Raw genomic sequence first — 19,015 nt, 5'->3', positions numbered from 1 at the left:
ACTCATCGTCCACTATCCTGGATTTCTACTTCACCCCGACAATGAAAAACTTAAGGACATTATCTCAAACCACAAAAGAAACACCTTTCAGTTTTCCATTGGCAGAGGGTTAGACGAATGGTACAAAGTAGCTTCTGCAAGAACAAGAGGTCTTCAGAATGATGTTTCATTGCCAAGCTTGGATAACAGAAATTGTGACCCGAATCACATTACTTTGGATCTAAGAAGCAGATTGGGCTCGAATCCTCCCCTGAAAATCGGTATTATACTTTCCCGACCACGCCCAGTAGAAGTACAAGGTGAGACTGGACTGTTGGTGGAAATTTACGACGAAAAGATCTTACCCCCAGAGACAGGCCGCCCTCTGAGTCAGGACTCACTCTTCTACTGCAGAATAATTCGTCGGGTGGAGGTTACCCGGCTGTCCATGGGATCTCTAGAGGATCCTTTGCCCACGACAAGAAATGAGCAACGTCTAGGGAACGGTTCCATTCTAAGTAGATATGAGAAATTTGTGCGAGAGGTAGCAGGGGTGCAACTTGATGAGGCCCAAGGCTGGTGTGTTGATGGATTTGCTGGCAGACCACCACCACCTTTATCACGAAGACAGACCGAGACCCCTCCGCACACTCAGGACGAGGGCTTCATCAACAGACTTAGGCGCGTTTGGACTGGTAGCTCGAGGCTTGAGAGTGCAGATCAGTGAATGGACATTGGAGTTTCGGCGAGTCGGCAAGACTTAGACTGGTGGAGGACGTTTTGAGATTTTGCTTTTTATTAATTTGTGTAGAGTGCCTTCAGTAGGAATTATACAAAAAGGTGCACATAGGAGGGTTCTACAATCTTTAATTCAGCATGTGATTCATGAAGTACCGAAAGCTTTTATGCTGTATAATTGTACCAATATCAAGGCTAGGCCACTGTGCCTTGCACAGCAGCCTTTTATGCGTACGAAAGCTTCGTTGGCGATAGTTAGAGTTTAGTTGATGCGGGCGACTTCAATTGAGATGAGCCTACGCTTCGACCTACCCTGGAGGGGTCATCCTTGAATCGTACCAATGTCAAAATCCTCTGGTGTAAGGAAGAATACATGTAGTAGAATGGCAGTGATTCGGGGGCAGTGATGGCTAGCACCGCATATTATGCACAAGGTCTGGAGCTTCTCTTAAATCCGATGGCTTGTCAGCGCTAGTCCAAATTACGTGCTGACAAAGTCGCACTCGGAGAGTCTTTGGACCCCGTCATGCAGACTGCTCACAAAGCTAAGACCAATTGGACGATGTTAAACCAATCGCATGATTGCGCAGCAGCCATGTTATCAGAACGTCTTTGAACTACCACATTGGACTGCAATGTCCGTTGGACTACAAGAATATATAAAACACTGACCCCTCAACCTCGAAAAGCCACTATCTTCTACACTATATCCAATTTCAGTCTCAAGAATGAACAAGATGTTCTCAGGTTCACAAGCTCTTGTTGTCGGTGGCACAAGCGGCATTGGCTACGCGATAGCTAAGCGCCTCGCTACATCTCCCAACTACCAATTCTCCTCAATCACCATCGTCGGCCGCACCAAACCAGCCACAATGCCAGAAAACCTGTCTTTCCGCGCTGTCGATGCAAGCTCTATGAAAGCATTGAAAGATTTCGCACGAGACTTTCGCGCACAAGATCAAAAACTAGATCTTCTAGTCATGACCCAAGGAATTTTAACTATGGCCGGAAGAACGGAAACACCGGAGGGCATCGACAAGAAGATGGCCTTGCACTTTTATGGAAAACAGCTTTTGATTAGAGAACTGAGTCCGATCATGAGTCCCGACGCGAAAATCATGATCGTCCTGGATGGAAAGAACGGAGATGCGAAGAAGCTGAACTGGGAAGATCTTGACCTAAAGAATACTTTCAGTCTAGCCACAGCGGCAAATCATTGTATCACCATGAATGACGCCATGGTCCAGCACTATGCAGCCACTCAATCGGATGGAAACAAGAGATTCTTCACACACGCATATCCAGGTGTTGTGGATACAGCAACAGCAAAGAACAGCGCTTGGTATTTTCGGGCTTTGTCAAAAGTGGTCTCCACCATTGCGGGATCTACTCCTGATGAATGCGCAGAGAGATTACTAGATGGTATGTATGCACGGGCTGAGGAAGAGGGAGGGAAGGATGTGTTTTGGGCTAATATCGATAATCATGGGAAGAAGATTGAGGGGAAGAAGGTTTGGACTGCGGAGGAAAGGGAGAAGATTGCGAACCATACTTGGAAGATTGTCGATGGTAACTAGGAAGTCACTGTTGTGATAAAGGACCAATGAAAGGGAAATGAGTCAGCTTTCCGGTATGTAATATAATAATTTGGAATCATAAATACGAAACTTCTTTTCTTCAATGAGGATGACTGGCTTGATTAATGAATTCGCTGGCCAGTAGTCACCTTTCTCACAGAGACAGACTACTTGCCCTCTTTAGACCAGGGTATCTCCACCTGAATGGTTAACTCGAGGCTAGACAGTTAAAACAAGTGAAGAAAGCTTGGTGATCTCAGAAGACGGCAGCACCTGCACCGAAAGAGCCATACGTAGAACATTGCCCGGGCTCACTCTCAAGTGCTTAACTGCCGATACAATTACCATGGACGCTTCCATACTGCGTAATTACCACAAGTCAAATCCCTTCCGAGACAGAGATTGCTTGTAGCTGGAGGGCGATATCCCAGAGGCTCTTCCGAGTGGGCCACCGGGAAGGTGGAGGACACCCCGAGAACGCCACTGATACCTGTCGGTGGTATACTCAATCAAGCAAGGTTCGCACCATCAGAAACCTAAACCATGGATCTGGTTGGCCGGATATTGTCCCGGCTGAAGATCTAGATTGATCTGAGCAACAAGAAACATGGGGGAATCCGGGGTAACGCGGAGAAGAGAGTGGGTTGGCCATCTCTCTACAAGTATTTAGTTGGCCGTGGCCTTTGATACAGAATGCAAGAAACAGTACCCCTAACTGCAAAATTATGGTGTCTTTCAAACAGGCCTTCGCTCTGTCCCCTCAGGAAGTCGATGCTTCTGCACCCCCTGGCACGATCCAGATCCGTCGTGAGTTCAACACAAGACCGAGATAGTCTGTTCTAATCTTCCATAGGCGAACAAGAAGATGGGCACAACGAGAACATAGTTGTTAGTGGAGATCCCCACGATCCTCTCAACTTTCCTGCATGGCAGAAGATCGCTGCTCTGCTAGTTGCCTCGTTGTATGCCTTCACTGCCAACTTTACCAGCGGTGTCATTGCTCCTGCTTTCCAGCTATGGCCAATGATATTTCCCCGAGACCCTAGGAGTCTTTCTGAACTCTCGACCCTGATGGCAGTGCGTACCAATTTCAACCAGATTCAACAATACCGTTGTTGACATGAAGTCCACAGATCAATGTCCTCTTCCTTGGAGCTGCCAACATCTGGTGGGTACCAATGTCCAACTGGATGGGACGTCGACCTGTCCTCATCCTTGCCACTCTTCTTCTTACCTTCAGTACCCTTTGGTGTGGCCTTGCAACTGGATATGATTCTTTACTTGCTGCCAGAGCCTTTCAGGGTATGGGAGGCGCGGCGGCAGATTCTGTTGCTCCCGCTCTGGTTGGTGATATGTTTCCCGTGCACCAACGTGGACGTGCCATGGTATGTAATGCAACATAATTTGAGTGGAACAGACTAACATCTCCAGGCTGTTTATACCATTATGCTCGTCGTCGGACCGCTCGCAGGTGGTGTCTCAGGAGGATACATCGTCTACCACCAGGGTTGGCAAATGATCTTCTGGATCTGCCTAGCACTTACTGCAGCTTGTGTCGTCGGTGTCATTTTCTTCGTCCCTGAGACCCTCTACTCTAGAGAAGCACCCATCGAGGGCGTTCCTGGTCATGAGTCTGAGAAGCAAGCTCAGTTTGGAAACAACGAGCATGTTGAGAACAAGTCGACAGCCACAGTCGGCGAGCAGCAGTACCGGCCATTCACCTATATGCAGTCATTGGGTTTTATTAGACCTCGTGGAAGTCTGCTCAAACAGTTCATCCAGCCTTGGCGAACGCTTGCTCTGCCTGGCACTTGGGTCGTGATGCTTCACTACGCAGGTCTTGTTGGAGGTATCGTATCCATCTCGACGATCGGACCACAAATTGTTGCCAGCCCGCCTTATCTCTGGAAGGCAAACGCAGGACTGATCAACATTGGAGCTCTCATCGGTGGAATTGTCGGATATGTCTATACACATATGCTTGCTGACGGCTCGCTCATCAAAAAGGCGAGCAAGAAGCGTCATGGTGTTGCGGAAGCCGAAGATCGACTACCAACTCTTTTCTTTCCACTTTTTGTAGCGACAGGCGGTTTACTCGTCTTTGGATTCTGCGCTCAAAATCCAGGACCCAAGATGTGGATTGGTCTGCAATTCGGATACGGAATGCTCACGTTTGGTCTGATGCAAGTTCCCTCAGTGGGCTTCAACTACGTAAGTTTTCGCCTCATAACAAAATGACGTGTACTAACAAATATCAGCTCATCGATTCATACCACTCTTTGGCAGCAGATTGTTTCACAATGGTTACTATTCTTCGCGCAATTATTGCATTTGCGTGGACGTTTTTCGTGGCGGATTGGATTCATCACAAGGGTGCTGCTGAGCCTTTCGGCATCTTCGGCTTGTTGATGGGGATCTTTTCTTTGTTGACTGTTCCGCTTTGGGTGTTTGGTAAACGAATGAGAATTGCGACTGCGGAAAGGGTCCTTCGTTGGCAGGGATTCTAGGGGATTACTTGGCAACAAGACCCTGGGAGGCTGGGTTGAGCCTCATACACTGAACCTGGTAGAGGACACATTTACTCGGCTATAGCTTGTGACAATCTTTAATACGAGACCACCTATACTGTCTATCCTGTTTGCCTTGTAGAATATTCTAGTTATCTATTGTCGGCTATTTCGCTTATTGAGTGATAGACCCACCTATTCTGACAATCAACTCAAGAAACAGCCAAGGAGTCTAGAACTCGATGTCTCACCGGAGGAGATCATCTCAGCAATGCAACGATAGGCAGAATATCAACATCAGCTTACGAATCCTTCTGCGATAATAGCGGTTATTGAAACCAACGTCCGGTTAACGGCGTCTCCTCCCCCTCTTTCTCTTTATGCCAAGCCCATAAAAGCATGCCAAGGATTTGCTGGCTATTGGATGCTATCCCCAGACCGTACGACTGCCAAGACTTGTGGAGGAGCCCATGCTCACCGCACAGCCCTCTCCAGGAAGGAAGGACTTCTGTTTCATGGCAACCTGCATGAATTCATGTGTCTGCTTTTAGGTATATTTTGTTTGATGTTTATGTACCTCTGGAGGCCTGACGAGTTTATGCTTCATGTACTATTCCCGAGACAAACATACGCGAGAGCCAATAGAATAGACCAGTCACCGTCCCGGGCCGTATCATGCAGCGAGGCGGGTCTACAACCGCGCGCTTTACCGTTTTACAACAGGTACTTCGTCTATGTAAGACAAGCGGAGAAGGAGCTATTCAGGGGTCCAAGTGGACTCTGATGCACTGCAATCGTGGCAGCTTCACCATCACTCCTGCGGTCTTGGCTCTCCAGGCAGGGGCGCATGGCTGAGGCCTCTCGTGAATCACTATCTACTCACCAAAGGCATATATAGACCCTTAAACTTCCTCAGACTATTTCTCTCTCAGCATCAACAACAACTCTTCTTCTTCTACCACAAACAAATCACAAACCGCAAAAATGGTCAACTTCCACGAGAGCTCTCAGAACATCTGGCTCGAGGACGGTCACATCCTCCACGCCGAGTGCGGTAACGGCGAGGGTGACTACGTCGAGTCTACTCTTGACCTTGACTACTACATCGGCAACAACGATGGCGCTTTCCAGTGGGGTGGTGAGGGTAAGTCAACTACAACTCTTGACCTTTGTTTATGTATACTAATTTGACTACCTTAGGCTTCTCCGGCTCTGCTTCCGACATCACCTTCGATATGGAGGGTGACGGCAGCGTTCCTGTTCTCCGCGCCCACCTTAACCCCTATGAGGGTGACCCCGTTGAGGCCGATGTCAACCTTGCTGAGTGCATTGGCAACGACTGCGGCACTCTCGTCTTCGGTAAGTCCTAGAGGACCTTCAAGGCTGAGCTTGTACTGACCTTTAATAGTTTCTCCTTAGAAAGCGACTATACTGAAGCCTGGAGCAAGGAAACGTGGATAGAAGCATCAAAAGACAATAAATCAAGTTAAACAGTTCAAACAATCTTTTTCAATCCTCTTGCATATAAGTGAATGAAGCTGTGCTTTGGTGCCAGGCCTTGACGCTGTCCGTAACTTTTGATCATTCTATGAAGCTGGTGAGAAAGGTGCACATTTATTGAGCACTCTCTGGAAGCCTCTCACATGTTAGATTACTACCATCTTATAGAAACCACGTCGATTACACTATTAAATATGGGTATCAAGCATCCATCTTCCTCTTCGCCGAATTCTCCAACTCAGCCATAAGCTGTACCAGCTTCTCCGTAAGATGCGGCGTCGACATTCCCGCAAAGTTCCTTCTCACGACTGACATAACAGCCTCCATGACCTTATCAGGCTGACTTAAAGAGACGCTCATCATGACTTCACCTTGCCCCTCGATCTCCGATCGCCATCTGATACATGGCTGTCCTTGACCGAAGCCTTTGAATCGTTGCAGCGAGATATTATCCGCGTCGTCAAGATAAACATTCTGGCTCAAAGCACGCGAATGGTCAGATAAGAGACCGTACACCCAAAAGGCCAAGCTAGCGTGGTATAGCATTATGGCCATGGGACCGCGCATGGAACCTCTTGGTGCGGCTTTGGCCATTTGGACGATCTGAGCTGCGTGGTAGATTGTATGCCGAGCGGCTTCGCTTTTAGCCCAGTCGCGAACCATGGGATATACCGCCCGTGCACGCTCAGTACCTTCCATACCAGCAAATATTTGGATATCTTCAAATGGCATCTGGAGGTGCAACAAAGAAAGTTCAAGACGCATTTGAATCTCAGGGTCTGCAGAAGCTTCCGGTGATAAGCTGAGTTTCAAATGCCCGATCAGTTTGATCAACTCATCTTTCCGCATCTCAGTAACGAGGGTATTCCAACGTCGTGGCTTTGATCGCTGCAGGGAGGCGATCTGAAGATACTCCCAGCACATAGTCCACGTGCACGCCAAGACGGCTAGGATCGCCACGTAGGCATCTACCGAGCCAGCATAGCTATTCAAGACATCAGGGTCATCAATGACATCGGCCACGTAGAGTGGTTCGCTGTTCTCACGTGTGGCCATTAATGAGCTCCACTGTTCTGGGGAGGGAGCATTCCACAAGTCTGCATGTCCTGGCAGAGGCAGTAGAATCTCGGCATACGAGACAGATGGACTAACCATGAGTGCCATGGAAGCGTTTGCGTCGTGAGAAAGCATTCGCATGGCCAACCTCTTGAAAGACTCGTCCTCGACCCACTTCAGCCACTCCTCTCGTGATGCCTGGCGTGGTCCAGAAGGTTTGTGATCAGAGTATGCAGACCTCTTGAACTTTCCGGCGCGACGCATCATGGTAAGTACTGGATGGAAGAAACTCTCCGCGATCTCAACCTTTCTGGGAAGACCACTCCAGATCCCCATCTCGAGAATGATTTGGAAGGCTTGAGTCAACTGAAGGTCCCGCACCAGAGAGTTGTCACGCTCCCACTATGTAATCGTTAGCTTCAGATATACTACTAGGGCTGGGTACACATACATGTTTGGCCACAGAAATCCGAAGACACTCTTGAATAGCATAACCGAGTTTCGATAGAGCAGGGTCGGAAGTCAAGACAGCTCCACAAGCCGCCATGGCAGCGACCAACTCAGGTCTCTTCTCATTGGGATTGAGAGAAGCTGCATGGATGAAAGCTGTAGCATGCGAGACAGGCGAGGTCAGGTAATACTGAAGCAGTGTATCCAGTAGCTCAGCAGAAGGAAAAGAGGCAACTGCTTTAGACAGGTGATCTGAGCGACAGCTACTAACAACCATCATTAGAATCCTATCTCTCGCAGGACCCTCCAACTTGGCACAAGTGACCCTCGTGTTCAAGTCCAAGGCGACGCCAGACTCGGGTGAGGGATAAGCAGAGTCTGTAGCAGGGAGAGCAAGATTATGTTCCTCAGCTCCAGCATGGTCTTTGGCGTTGGGTCTGAACTTCCAATGGGAGTTCTGAAAGGCTTCAGTACACATGGCAGCTGGTTCGCCAGGGTCGGTATGTGAGGCGACACGCGGTGTTTGGGCGCCTCTTGGTGTTGGTTGGATACTTCTTATCTCGAAGGGGATAGTGGTGTTATATGAGTCGAGGAACCGGAGGTCTATATCGTCGAGCTCGTTGTAGGAGAACATATCGACGTCGTTGGCTTGGGTTGAACCCCATCCGCCTGACAGGAGGTTGAGATCTGGGAATTGGAAGAAGAGAGGGTCTGTGGCAGGATTTAGGGATGGGTCTTGGGTCTTGTCAGCTTGGAAGATAAGCATGATGATCTGTAACACCTACCGAGATTTTGGAAGAGACTTTGTGTTGTCTGAGGCGTCAAGATATCCAGCGACTGCTGACCCATAACAGAAGAAGCAGATGTCGACCCGATACTATTCTGCTCTGGATAGCCAGCCATTGAAGAGGATCCATTATCCTGTGAGAACATAGAGTTATCCTGCTGTTGATCCTCAGAAGAGGCATACTCTGCATCCAACTCCATGGGGTCATTCCACTTGCACTCAATGCCTTTCTCTTGGCATCTCCGACAAGGTTTTTCGTCACTACAACGCAAATGGTTCGACGAACAAGCTTTACAAGCTTTGCTCACCCTTCCTGGCATGAACCGGGGTTGGTCTGACACGGTGCTGTCCCCAGCTTGAGAACCGTGCCCAGCAACATGTCTCTTGAGCAGGTCCCTACGATAAGATGTTAGTCAGCGCTATGCAGTACTGTGCAGGAGACTAACGGTCTTGTGAAAGCTTTCGGGCAAACATGGCACTTGTAAGGTTTTGTCTGGGTATCTATGATGCGTGTCAACCAACCGATCATTCAACTACCGAAGGCCAAGATCGAAGATGGTGAGACCTACGGGACCGCACGTGACGGGCTAGATGATCTAGACGCTTGTAATTCTTCTTGCACGAACCGCATTGGAACATGCCCGGTTGAGTCGTTGTCGACATGGCTTTAGTCTGGTTGGAAGTGGAGAGGAGCAGAGATTCGGGACGTGGAGGAGAAGGAGGGAAAATGCAGGGGAATCGTGTTTTTTTTCCTCGGGTCGGATATATCACGATATCCGGGGTAACATCAAGGGGAAAGAGCCTGGACCCTGGGATCGTGCGGGGGTGGCGCGTGTCTCGGGTTAGTAGGAGGAGCTATGGGTGCTAGGGCGGCAGTTGCGAGGGTGGTCGGGCAGTCCCCCACATCCCGATGATTTATTAGTCCTTCCTGATTATCCACCCAGGCCACCCTACAGTTGCATCGGACTGACAGTCAATTGATATAGATATCAATCATTCTGAACCAAATATGAGTAAGTCTTGGTATTTCACAATCATAATCTGGCTAACATGATGAAAGCCGATCTAGCACCAGTTCACTTCTTCTCCCATGGCTCGACCATGATGCTGGGGGAAGAATCCGATTCAGCCGATTACTGGAAGAAAGCCGGAGACCAAGCTTTGGCAAACAAGATCAAGGGAGTAATCATGATGGTATGTATGCCCCGACATTCTTCCAACCTCAATTAGCTAACAAGATAGGGCGCGCATTGGGATGCTGAAGGAGATCGTATGGAAGTCGCCATGAACCCGAAGCCTGGCAAATCCCCAGTCGCATACGTCCACCCATCGAAATACGTCGACTACGAACTCGTTCCCGATCTACCAACCGGCGAAAAGTGTATCTCCCTTCTCAAAAACGCCGGCTTCAACGTCTCCGCCAATCCAAACTTTGAATGGATCCACGACACATACCTTATTCTCATCCGCATGTTTCCCAACGGCTGCCCGCCCACGACGCTCATCTCCATGAACGCCCGGTTCGATCCACACTACCACATGCGCGTCGGCGCAACGCTTCGCTGTCTCCGAAAAGAAGGTTATCTTATAATTGGATCCGGTGGCGCGGTACACAATTTATACCGTAATATCTGGGCGCCGATCGTATACTACTCGGATAACTTTGCGCAAGAGAAGCCGCCTGAGTCGTGGGCTTTGGAGTTTCGTCAGGCGGTTGAGGATGTGATCAAGAATAACAGTGGACCAAGGTTGAGAAGGGCTATGACGAGATTGATGAAGCATCCTTGTTATCGGGATGCGCATGGTACGGATGATCACTTTATGTCGGCTATGTTTGTGGCCGGCGCTGCTGGTGATGAGGAGGATGAGGGTGTCTACGGAGAGCTCAAGGCTGAGGATTGGGAGTTGACGAATATGTGTAATAGTCAGTTTACGTTTGGGACTTGGCCTAGGACATTGGGTGTAGCGGCTGCATAGGAGGGAGAGTCGATGGTTTCAGGATCTCCTTGATTTTATCATACAACAATATTCCAGCATATATGAATCTTATTTCACTGAAGGTTATGATAAAGTTCCAGAGCGACATGAAGATGGATCAGGCTGATGAAGGAAAAGACAAAATTGCACCTGGCCTCGAGACATGTCCATCGCAGCCTGATTCGCACGGAGAACACGATATACAGATGAATAAATATGTATTAAGAATATTAGACTATATCAGGAGTATTACTCGTTTCTCTAGCTTCCTCATTCAATTTGGTCGATCAAAGCAGCGTTTATAAATTTAGCTGGAGATCTGCCTTCTGTTAGTTTAAACTCTTGCAGGTCTTTGAAATACTTGAACTCACCTCAATGATGGCAGGGCCAGCAGCGACGGTGTCGTCAGAAACGGCCTCGTTGCAGCCAGTGAGGACAACATAGGTCTGGCCAGCAAAGCCCTTGGGGATCTCAACAGAGAAGCCACCATCGACAGGCTTAGCCTCAACGAAGGTAGGTCCAGTGACAGCGATGAAGGCAGCGTAGACCTTCTGACCATCAGCGGCCTCGACGGTGGTGCCAGGGGTCATGAGAGTGACCATGTCACCAGTCATGATGGTCTCCTTGTCGGAGGTAGCAGTCAAGGCGGGGAAGGCCTTGACGGGAAGGGCTGGGTTGGACTTGGGGCATGAGGTGATGAAGCCCGAGGCCAGGGAGTAGACCTCGTTGTAGGTCAAAGGAGCATCGAAGGGTTGGGCGAAGGGAACCTGCTTGTTACCCGCGCGGATGTAGGCGGAGTGACGGGCCTCGACAGTGAGGATGGAACCAGCTGCTGTGAGGTAAGTCTTGCTCATGATATCGGCGGCGGCACCGAGGTAAGCTGAGACACCGACACCCTCGAGAATGGAGGCGGTGGCAAGGAATGACTTGACATCTGTGACACCGAAGGAGTAAGAGCACTTCTCAACGGGTGTAACACCAGCAGCTATACAAGTCAGTAAGCTTTCTATGATTGAAACATTGCTAGTGACATACCCTTAAGAGCCTTGGTGAGGAAGTCAACGTGAGCAGACTCATCGCTGGAGACAGTCTTGATGTTGTTGTAAAAGGTGGAGTCGTAACCAGCATCGGCAAAGTCCTTCTCGGTGAAGTTGGAGAGACCCTGCATGTAGAACTGGTTCTCGAGATGCTCGAGGGTGAGAGCATAGTTGAGGATGACACCGTCGTTGAGACCAGAGTCACGCTTCTGAATGGCAGGAGCGGCGGCGGCGAGGCCAGCGGCAGCGACAGTGAGGGATGTAGAGAAGTACATGTTGATTAATGTGTAAGGTAAGGTAGTAGATACTAGAGGTAGGTAGTAATTAAGGTTTAATAGATGAGGTGAAGAGGAATGATATTGAGGTGAAGAACATTTGGTATTAGTGAAAGATGTAGACCTTTTTATCTAAAGTAATCATCTAGTCTATTCGAGCATATTCCATCAACTTTTAGTTAGTTAGCCTCTTGCTGTACAATTTTGCCATGTCTTCAGGCAAAAATGATTCCAATCTCCCAATGAATCAACTAACAACCATCAATTCCTCTCTCGGCATCTTCCACATCCGTCCCGATCTTTCCGAAACATGCAATCTTAATTGACCCTTACTAAAATGTGCCGTCCCAGCCCTAAAAACGTCTCCCCGCAAAACAAAACTAAACAACTCATAGTCAATTGCCGGATCGAAACGTCATTACCTCCCAGAATGTTTGTAGCACTGCCAAATTGGGTCTGTGCAATACGATCGCCAGGGCGCCCCTCCCGGAAACTTCGAACCCGTTCTCTGTTAGTGCTGAAAATGTCAACTGTGATTTGTTTGGTGATTCTCTAGTGTTGGCGATGATCAGTATGTCTGGACTTGATAGTGGGGCTCGGATGGTAGACTTTCCGTGGGCTAGGACTGATCAAGTGCTAGTGCACGTCTTGTAAGACACCATTCGGGATATGCACCATCCGGCTACGATAGTGAGATTGTGAATGCTGATCTGGGGTAGCTAGGTCAATAGATCTCAAGAAAAACGTGTCTTTGGGTTGGGTTGGGTTGCGATAGTAAAGTGATGGATTCAACGTGTTTGGTAATTATTCCGTGGCCGAAAACTATCGGACGGACGGACTGTTAGACTGCTATGGAATTAATGCGATCGGAGGATTGCAATAGGGGAAAAGTCATGTGTGGGATTTGATAAGCATTTCGAGTTAAATGATTGTTTCTACCTATTGATATTCTAGACTTTTAATTGTAATATTCCCCCTTATCTTGACAACCTTCAACGCTCTTTGTTATTCTACAACAATCCAGTCACTCACTCCTTGCGCACTCATTTTACAAACGATACCCAAAGCAAACATGAAGTTTTACGTCGCCGCAAGCCTTGCATGTAAGAAGAGATTACTCTCAGACATTCCCCCAAGCCCAAGCTAATATCTTGAAGTCCTTTCAGGAGCTTATGCTGCTGACTCTGCGTCGACAACAATCACTTGTAGCAGCTGCCCTTCGGCCGTCACGACCCCCGATATGGTTACTCGCTCAGACCCCCCCAAGGTCTCATGCACTGGCAAGCCCTTGATGGTTGTCACCAATACTGAGGGTGGCTCTGGTGCTGCTATGCCTACTGGCTCCGGCGCCGGGTCTGGACCTGCTTCTACCCCTGGCGCCCAGGTTCCTGTGTCTGGAGCTAGTGGCAACAAGATTGGAGGCGCCGGTATGGCTGTGGCCGCTGCTGTTGCTGCTGTTTATATGCTTTAGAGTTCACGATTTGTCTCAGACGATAGAGATTGGAGGAAGAATTGTTGGGGATTAATATCAGACCGTTGGACTACGTCTTGGAAAGCTATACCATGTATATACACAAGCTCTAATACACTTCTTGGAATATGATCTTTTTTATCTTTTTCTTGGAATGGAGGATCTCTTTTATTTTTCTAAGTAAATTCTGATACTATCTAGTTGGGAATCACAGGAAGCGTAACGTAATTCTGCTGTCTAGGACCGAAGTGAATGTGGTTCTGACCCTGGAAAATATCGGGCGATCTATATCAACGTTAGCAATATTTCTCACAAAGTCTTCAGAGTAAACTTACCGATCAACAGTATCATTGTGCTGGAAAATACCAGATCCCTGGGTATCACCTGATGAAACCTCAAAGACAAGCTTGCCACCCTTATCAACAACCACATTCGTAGGCCAAATCTCAACATCTACCGCATAGACCTCACCCTGTATCACAGGAAGAACATCCTTGCTAGTGTAGTTGCGATGAGGAAGCCACTCGCGATGTTTGGGGTGTTCTTGGTCAACCTTGCGCATTGACACGCGCAGCCAGCCTTTTGTTACGGGTACGGGATCGCCTGCTGTACCGGTGTAGAAGACTTCTTGGCCGGAAGGGTCGATATGGCGGATTGTGACGAAGAGATCGATGTCGCTGGGTGTAGGACCTGATGGGTCAGGCGAGACGGAAACATTGAGGTGAGCGACGATGTGGCCTGTGATTTCTGTCTCTGCTTCGAATGCGGGCGTAGAGAATTGGAGGACTTCTTGGTTCTCCAATGTGCCAAGAGCCTTGTAGGATAGCTTCTTGCGCTCCGTTGTAGGCTCATCCCAGCTTAGTCCTTGATCCGGTGTAAGGAAGAGCTTCTTGTACTGTGTACTAGCGAGAGGCCATTGACTCTCCTCTCTACGAGGATACACCTTTTCTTTCTCCGCATCATTGAAGCCAACGTTTCCCTTTCGCAGAACCAAGCTCACGGGAGCAACCTTGCCTTCTTGCGACCAACCAACTCGGTCATCGCCCTTCAGGAAAGCATCAAGGAAACTTCGCTGAATCTCCACTTCTTCTTCGTAGTAAAAGGGGAGATCGTGACGGCCGGTGATAAGACGGAGATACTTGAACTTGGATCCAGCGTGGGTGTAACCCTCGATGTTGCCACGAAGATGGAGAAGAATACCACCCCAGTTTCCTACTGAGAGGAGAGGAACTTCGATGTCACCCATATCGTATTCCTTGGACGCATAGTAAGCATCGTCTCGGAATCGATTGGCCTGGTTGTCAATCGTCTGATCCTGGCGATTCTTTTCAAGTTCTTCGTCAGATAAATCGCCCTCGATAGTATCAGGTCCCCAATTCCTGGCTTTTCTACCAGGTCGACCATACTGATTCGTGATAACTTGTCGATTCCACCAGAACTTGATGAAGGCATTTGAAAGAATGCCACCATGACGACATCTATCCCGGTAATAATCCGACATGCCCTCCCAAGGCACAATAGCGCTCAAACCCTTTGGTTTACGCGCCGCTACACGCCATTGGCTGCCGGCGTAGTAGCTAATGCCTAGGAGACCGACTTTACCAGTTGACCAGGGTTGCTCAGCGGCCCACTCAACGACGTCGAAGAAGGCTTCACTGGTGCCGCGGGACATGGTGTCGAGCTTGCCTGTTGATTGGCCGAGACCACGCTCGTCGGCTCGAACGATGGCGTAGCCGTTCTTTGTCCAGAATGCTGGGTCTGGGGTTTCCCATGCTGAGTGTTCTGACTTGTGCTGGGGGTTCACTTCGCTGAAGGACTTGGGATGAAAGCTAAGATTGTTAGTTGAGCTTTTGGTAGAGATTGTGATAAACGTACTCTTGGTAGGAAATGTCTTTTCCGTAAGGTCCGTATGTGACAAGAACAGGAACCTTGTCAACGCCCTTAGGACGATAAACGTTCAGACGAACAAGTCCATCACCAGCCTTGAGAGGAACAGTAGCATTCTGCTCAAAGATGTAAGGAAACGATTCTTCATCCACAGTGTGGATATCTTCCTTGATTGGGTTAGGCATTGTGACGATGATAGTTTGGGGGAAATGAGATGGCCTTGTCACAAGAAAAGACCATGTCTGAGATGATATTCATAGCCATTTTGATGCAATTCCTAGTGGAGATCTTCCCCTCAATGGCACTATGTTCCGATGTCGATATTCCCCGAATCTTTCGGTTGACTCCAATTCAACTTGGGTGGGGGGTTTCCGAGCCTGTGATGTTTCGGTTACGTGGGGCCGACACCCGAAAGCGGGCAACTGGGGGAAATATTGTCCGTGGGAGGACACTTTGATGGTGGGTAATAGCGGATGAAATGGATATTAAGTAGGCAGTGAACAATATTCGAAGATTGCGTTTGAAGTTATCATCATTATTTGCCAAGCAAATTGTTTATTGCAATCATGACAGACACAGCAAAGCCTTTGAACGTGTTGATTGTTGGAGCGGGTGAGCGCAGACAGGGATCAGACAAACTTTAGCGCCAACTAACCTTTTGAAGGTATCGGTGGACTCACCGCGGCACTTGGCCTGCGCAAACAAGGTCACCATGTAACGGTACGTCAAAGTCTATTATCACGACCGACCAGTAAACTCACAAGCTCTAGTTATTCGAGCGATCACAGTTGGCGAGGGAAGTCGGTGCTGCTATTCACCTTGCACCAAATTGTCATGGTATCCTTCGAAAACTTGGGGTTTACCCTGAGACCTTTGGTGCCAACCCTGTTGAGGGAGTAAGTAATTTGATAATCTCAAGGGTGGAAAAATCACTGGCTGACTGCTCTAGATTTGCGAACATACTGCTACCGGCGAGACCAAGTTTGACATGAACTTGACAGGACCTTTATCAATCTGGGAAAATGTGGGTTTCCTTCTCTTCAGTGTCTGGAGATTTGCTGACGATTAGATAGCCATGGGTGCTTTCTCATCGTGTCCGTCTCCACGAAGAGCTCAAACGCTTAGCCACATCTTCCGAAGGAGCCGGCACGCCAGCTGTCCTTAAGACGTCCAGCCCAGTCGTCGATGTCGATCCGTCAACAGCGACTGTCAAGTTCGAAGATGGTACCTCAGTATCTGGAGATCTCGTTCTCGGTGCCGATGGCGTCAGCGTAAGTCAAAGCCAATCCCATCAGCTCTGAACTTTGCTAATGTCTACCAGTCAATAACTCGAAATATCGTTGCAGGCTCAGATATCAAACCCTTTGGTTCAGGAAAGAGCGCTTTCAGATTCTTGGTTCCTCACGATGTCATCCGCAAAACGGAAACAACCAAGGTTTTCACCGAGCGCACGGGATTTATGACGATGTGGATGGGCGATGATCGCAGATTGATTATGTATCCTTGCTCAAACAACACATTCATGAACTTTGTCGCTATTCACCCTAGCGAGCTTTCTGCTGGCGCAAACAAGACTTCTGGTAAGCCTCTCCTAAACTGGGATCCGAAGACCCTTGGACTGATGTTGGAAATAGGTTGGGGCCATGGTGGTAGTAAGGAATTGCTACGAGAGGTGTACAAGGACTTCGAGCCACGAGTCCAAGCACTCCTAGAACTAGTGGACGCCGATGAACTGAAGCTTTGGACTCTTCTTGATATGGACCGAATTCCAACCTGGCACAAGGAGAGGCTGGTACTTCTCGGAGACGCCGCTCACCCATTCTTACCCCGTAAGCCAACCCAAAACCATTCTCCGGGAATCATACTAACAATTCCAACTTCAGACCAAGGACAAGGTGGAGGCATCGCCATCGAAGACGCAGCCTCACTAGCAGCTTTACTACCCCTCGGCACAACCCCGGACGACATCGCATCACGATTATCACTTTACGAGAAGATTCGAGATGAAAGAGCCCACAAGGTCCAAGAGTTTACGAGAATGGCGGGTGAGGATCTTCATGGCGAGAAACGCGCTAAGTTCAACAGTAAGCAACCAATCTCTCTTTTCAGAGCATGACTGACAATTGTCTAGTCTACCAATTCCTCAATTATAACTTCGAACACGACGAGTGGCACAATTCTACCAAGGAACTCAAGGATCATTTATACGCTCAGAACAAGAACCTTCACTGGAAATCACCATTATCCTTCGGTCCTGTACCAAGTCCACGACAGGATATTATGGGCCATCGCCATGACGGCGCAAACTCAACTTTCACCACATATTCCGTTCGCTTCAAGTCCTCAGCAACATATCTCAAAACTCTCTTTCCCACACGCCAATTCAGCTTCTTCAAGACCGGGACTGTCGCAGAAGCTACCTTCGCCTGTACCGAGCTGAACGGTATGAAGTGGTTGGGTGGTGGCGGATACAGATACTTCGGTTTCTGGATTCATGGCGTACAGTATGAGAAGAAAGATGGAAGTAAGATTTATGGATCTTTCTTGGCTGTTCTCCTGGAGAATCTGGCGGATCCTATCATCTCAGGAAGAGAGGAACTTGGAATGCCAAAGTTGTATTGCGAGATCGACGTGAAGGAGAAAGAAGCCGCTACAAATATCCAATGCAGTTGGCGTGGGACCAAATTCGTCGACATCTCGATCAATAATATCAGCGAGTCCACCGGTCACACAAACGGTACCAACGGCGCACCCAAACCATCAGGACCACCCGGCGCTCCGCCGTTACCCGAAGAGCAAGGCCAACTAATCTACCGCTATGTCCCTTCCGTGGGTAACCCGGGTGTTCCTGACGCGGCCTACCCTGTGTTTATCGAGGAAGGCTTGGAAAGCACCCCTCGAAAGGTTGAGAAGAGTTTAGTTGGAACTGGCGCAGAATTGAGTTTGACCGCTGGTACATGGGATAGCCTGCCGACTCTGAATCATATCGCTACTGGTCTTTCGGAGATTCCCGTGTACGGAGTTGTCAAGAGTAAGGTCGAGAGTGGAAGGGGTGTGGATGATATTTCTCATGCGAAGAGAGTTGAGTAGTGAAACCATTCCAATGAATTGTATGTTACAGTATAAGAATATAAATATTATACTCAATACTATCTCCGTATAAATGCTACTTTCTAGCTCTACTTAAATAAAGAGTTGCTATAGCAGACGATTAGTAGGACTCTACAAGACCTTGATGCTGACTTCGTCATCCTAAGAAAGGCACAGCCGGCCTTCCTAGGCACAGGGCTTCTTCCTTTGCCTTTACTTCTTGCTAGGTCTCTTCTTATTCTTCTTCTTCTTCTTCTTCTTCTCAAGCCATCCTGCAGTATATCGAAGATGATTCAGGTACCGCTGAAGAGCTGGTAGGGTTAGTGTGCAATCATTTGAAACAACTAGGTCACGATGGATACGAGATCTTAAAGAAAGATGATCGGGCTTACCCTCCACAGCTATCTCGACCAGAATTTGACGAATGGGCGAAATGTTTCACGAGCGCAATCGGATCATATATCCGAGACAAGATTTCGGAAGCTACAAGCGACATCAAAAACGAAAACAAGAGCCTAAAGGAAAGGCTGGATGCATTGGAAGAAAAGGTCAGACGCTCGACAAGCGACTAAGTGATCAATCACACCGGTATTCTTTGGACGGGGCGTTAATGATGCAATGGTCATATAACAGATAACTGTGGACAAACGGTATATTTTGGGAGAGGTAATTATGGGTTACACG

At 48.5% G+C, this 19,015-nt stretch overlaps 9 protein-coding genes across 9 annotated transcripts; 6 read left to right on the top strand and 3 right to left on the bottom strand.

Annotated features, from left to right (window-relative positions):
• Nucleotides 1-1,445: 1,445 nt before the first annotated feature.
• FIESC28_00490 (uncharacterized protein) lies at nucleotides 1,446-2,294 on the top strand (the record flags this gene model as incomplete). The annotated part of the gene is made up of 1 exon (XM_031154641.1): nucleotides 1,446-2,294. One exon carries the CDS (start codon nucleotides 1,446-1,448, stop codon nucleotides 2,292-2,294), a length of 849 nt encoding a protein of 282 aa, XP_031021298.1.
• Nucleotides 2,295-3,019: 725 nt separating this feature from the next.
• FIESC28_00489 (uncharacterized protein) lies at nucleotides 3,020-4,801 on the top strand (the record flags this gene model as incomplete). The annotated part of the gene is made up of 5 exons (XM_031154640.1): nucleotides 3,020-3,101; nucleotides 3,148-3,371; nucleotides 3,428-3,679; nucleotides 3,726-4,505; nucleotides 4,553-4,801. 5 exons carry the CDS (start codon nucleotides 3,020-3,022, stop codon nucleotides 4,799-4,801), a joined length of 1,587 nt encoding a protein of 528 aa, XP_031021297.1.
• Nucleotides 4,802-5,785: 984 nt separating this feature from the next.
• On the top strand, nucleotides 5,786-6,220 carry FIESC28_00488 (uncharacterized protein; the record flags this gene model as incomplete). Its single annotated transcript, XM_031154639.1, has 3 exons — nucleotides 5,786-5,945; nucleotides 6,002-6,160; nucleotides 6,210-6,220. The coding sequence occupies 3 exons, from the start codon at nucleotides 5,786-5,788 to the stop codon at nucleotides 6,218-6,220; spliced, it is 330 nt and encodes a 109-aa protein (XP_031021296.1).
• A 282-nt stretch (nucleotides 6,221-6,502) lies between these two features.
• FIESC28_00487 (uncharacterized protein) lies at nucleotides 6,503-9,257 on the bottom strand (the record flags this gene model as incomplete). Its single annotated transcript, XM_031154638.1, has 5 exons — nucleotides 6,503-7,759; nucleotides 7,809-8,542; nucleotides 8,593-8,855; nucleotides 8,903-8,990; nucleotides 9,221-9,257. 5 exons carry the CDS (start codon nucleotides 9,255-9,257, stop codon nucleotides 6,503-6,505), a joined length of 2,379 nt encoding a protein of 792 aa, XP_031021295.1.
• A 346-nt stretch (nucleotides 9,258-9,603) lies between these two features.
• On the top strand, nucleotides 9,604-10,571 carry FIESC28_00486 (uncharacterized protein; the record flags this gene model as incomplete). The annotated part of the gene is made up of 3 exons (XM_031154637.1): nucleotides 9,604-9,607; nucleotides 9,655-9,788; nucleotides 9,837-10,571. The coding sequence occupies 3 exons, from the start codon at nucleotides 9,604-9,606 to the stop codon at nucleotides 10,569-10,571; spliced, it is 873 nt and encodes a 290-aa protein (XP_031021294.1).
• A 307-nt stretch (nucleotides 10,572-10,878) lies between these two features.
• On the bottom strand, nucleotides 10,879-11,883 carry FIESC28_00485 (uncharacterized protein; the record flags this gene model as incomplete). The annotated part of the gene is made up of 3 exons (XM_031154636.1): nucleotides 10,879-10,890; nucleotides 10,943-11,556; nucleotides 11,607-11,883. The coding sequence occupies 3 exons, from the start codon at nucleotides 11,881-11,883 to the stop codon at nucleotides 10,879-10,881; spliced, it is 903 nt and encodes a 300-aa protein (XP_031021293.1).
• A 1,072-nt stretch (nucleotides 11,884-12,955) lies between these two features.
• On the top strand, nucleotides 12,956-13,354 carry FIESC28_00484 (uncharacterized protein; the record flags this gene model as incomplete). Its single annotated transcript, XM_031154635.1, has 2 exons — nucleotides 12,956-12,986; nucleotides 13,041-13,354. The coding sequence occupies 2 exons, from the start codon at nucleotides 12,956-12,958 to the stop codon at nucleotides 13,352-13,354; spliced, it is 345 nt and encodes a 114-aa protein (XP_031021292.1).
• Nucleotides 13,355-13,551: 197 nt separating this feature from the next.
• FIESC28_00483 (uncharacterized protein) lies at nucleotides 13,552-15,426 on the bottom strand (the record flags this gene model as incomplete). Its single annotated transcript, XM_031154634.1, has 3 exons — nucleotides 13,552-13,639; nucleotides 13,690-15,183; nucleotides 15,230-15,426. 3 exons carry the CDS (start codon nucleotides 15,424-15,426, stop codon nucleotides 13,552-13,554), a joined length of 1,779 nt encoding a protein of 592 aa, XP_031021291.1.
• Nucleotides 15,427-15,807: 381 nt separating this feature from the next.
• FIESC28_00482 (uncharacterized protein) lies at nucleotides 15,808-18,331 on the top strand (the record flags this gene model as incomplete). The annotated part of the gene is made up of 9 exons (XM_031154633.1): nucleotides 15,808-15,853; nucleotides 15,906-15,961; nucleotides 16,012-16,137; nucleotides 16,191-16,265; nucleotides 16,315-16,512; nucleotides 16,563-16,821; nucleotides 16,876-17,070; nucleotides 17,125-17,325; nucleotides 17,373-18,331. 9 exons carry the CDS (start codon nucleotides 15,808-15,810, stop codon nucleotides 18,329-18,331), a joined length of 2,115 nt encoding a protein of 704 aa, XP_031021290.1.
• Between the last annotated feature and the right edge of the window lie 684 nt (nucleotides 18,332-19,015).

The sequence above is a fragment of the Fusarium coffeatum genome (genome assembly GCF_003316985.1).
Source record: "Fusarium coffeatum strain FIESC_28 chromosome Unknown BRIP53273_contig_11, whole genome shotgun sequence".
NCBI classification, from domain to species: Eukaryota; Fungi; Ascomycota; class Sordariomycetes; order Hypocreales; family Nectriaceae; genus Fusarium; species Fusarium coffeatum.
The sequence above is the reverse complement of the archived record's forward strand: the minus strand, read 5'-3'. Positions and strand labels throughout refer to the sequence as shown.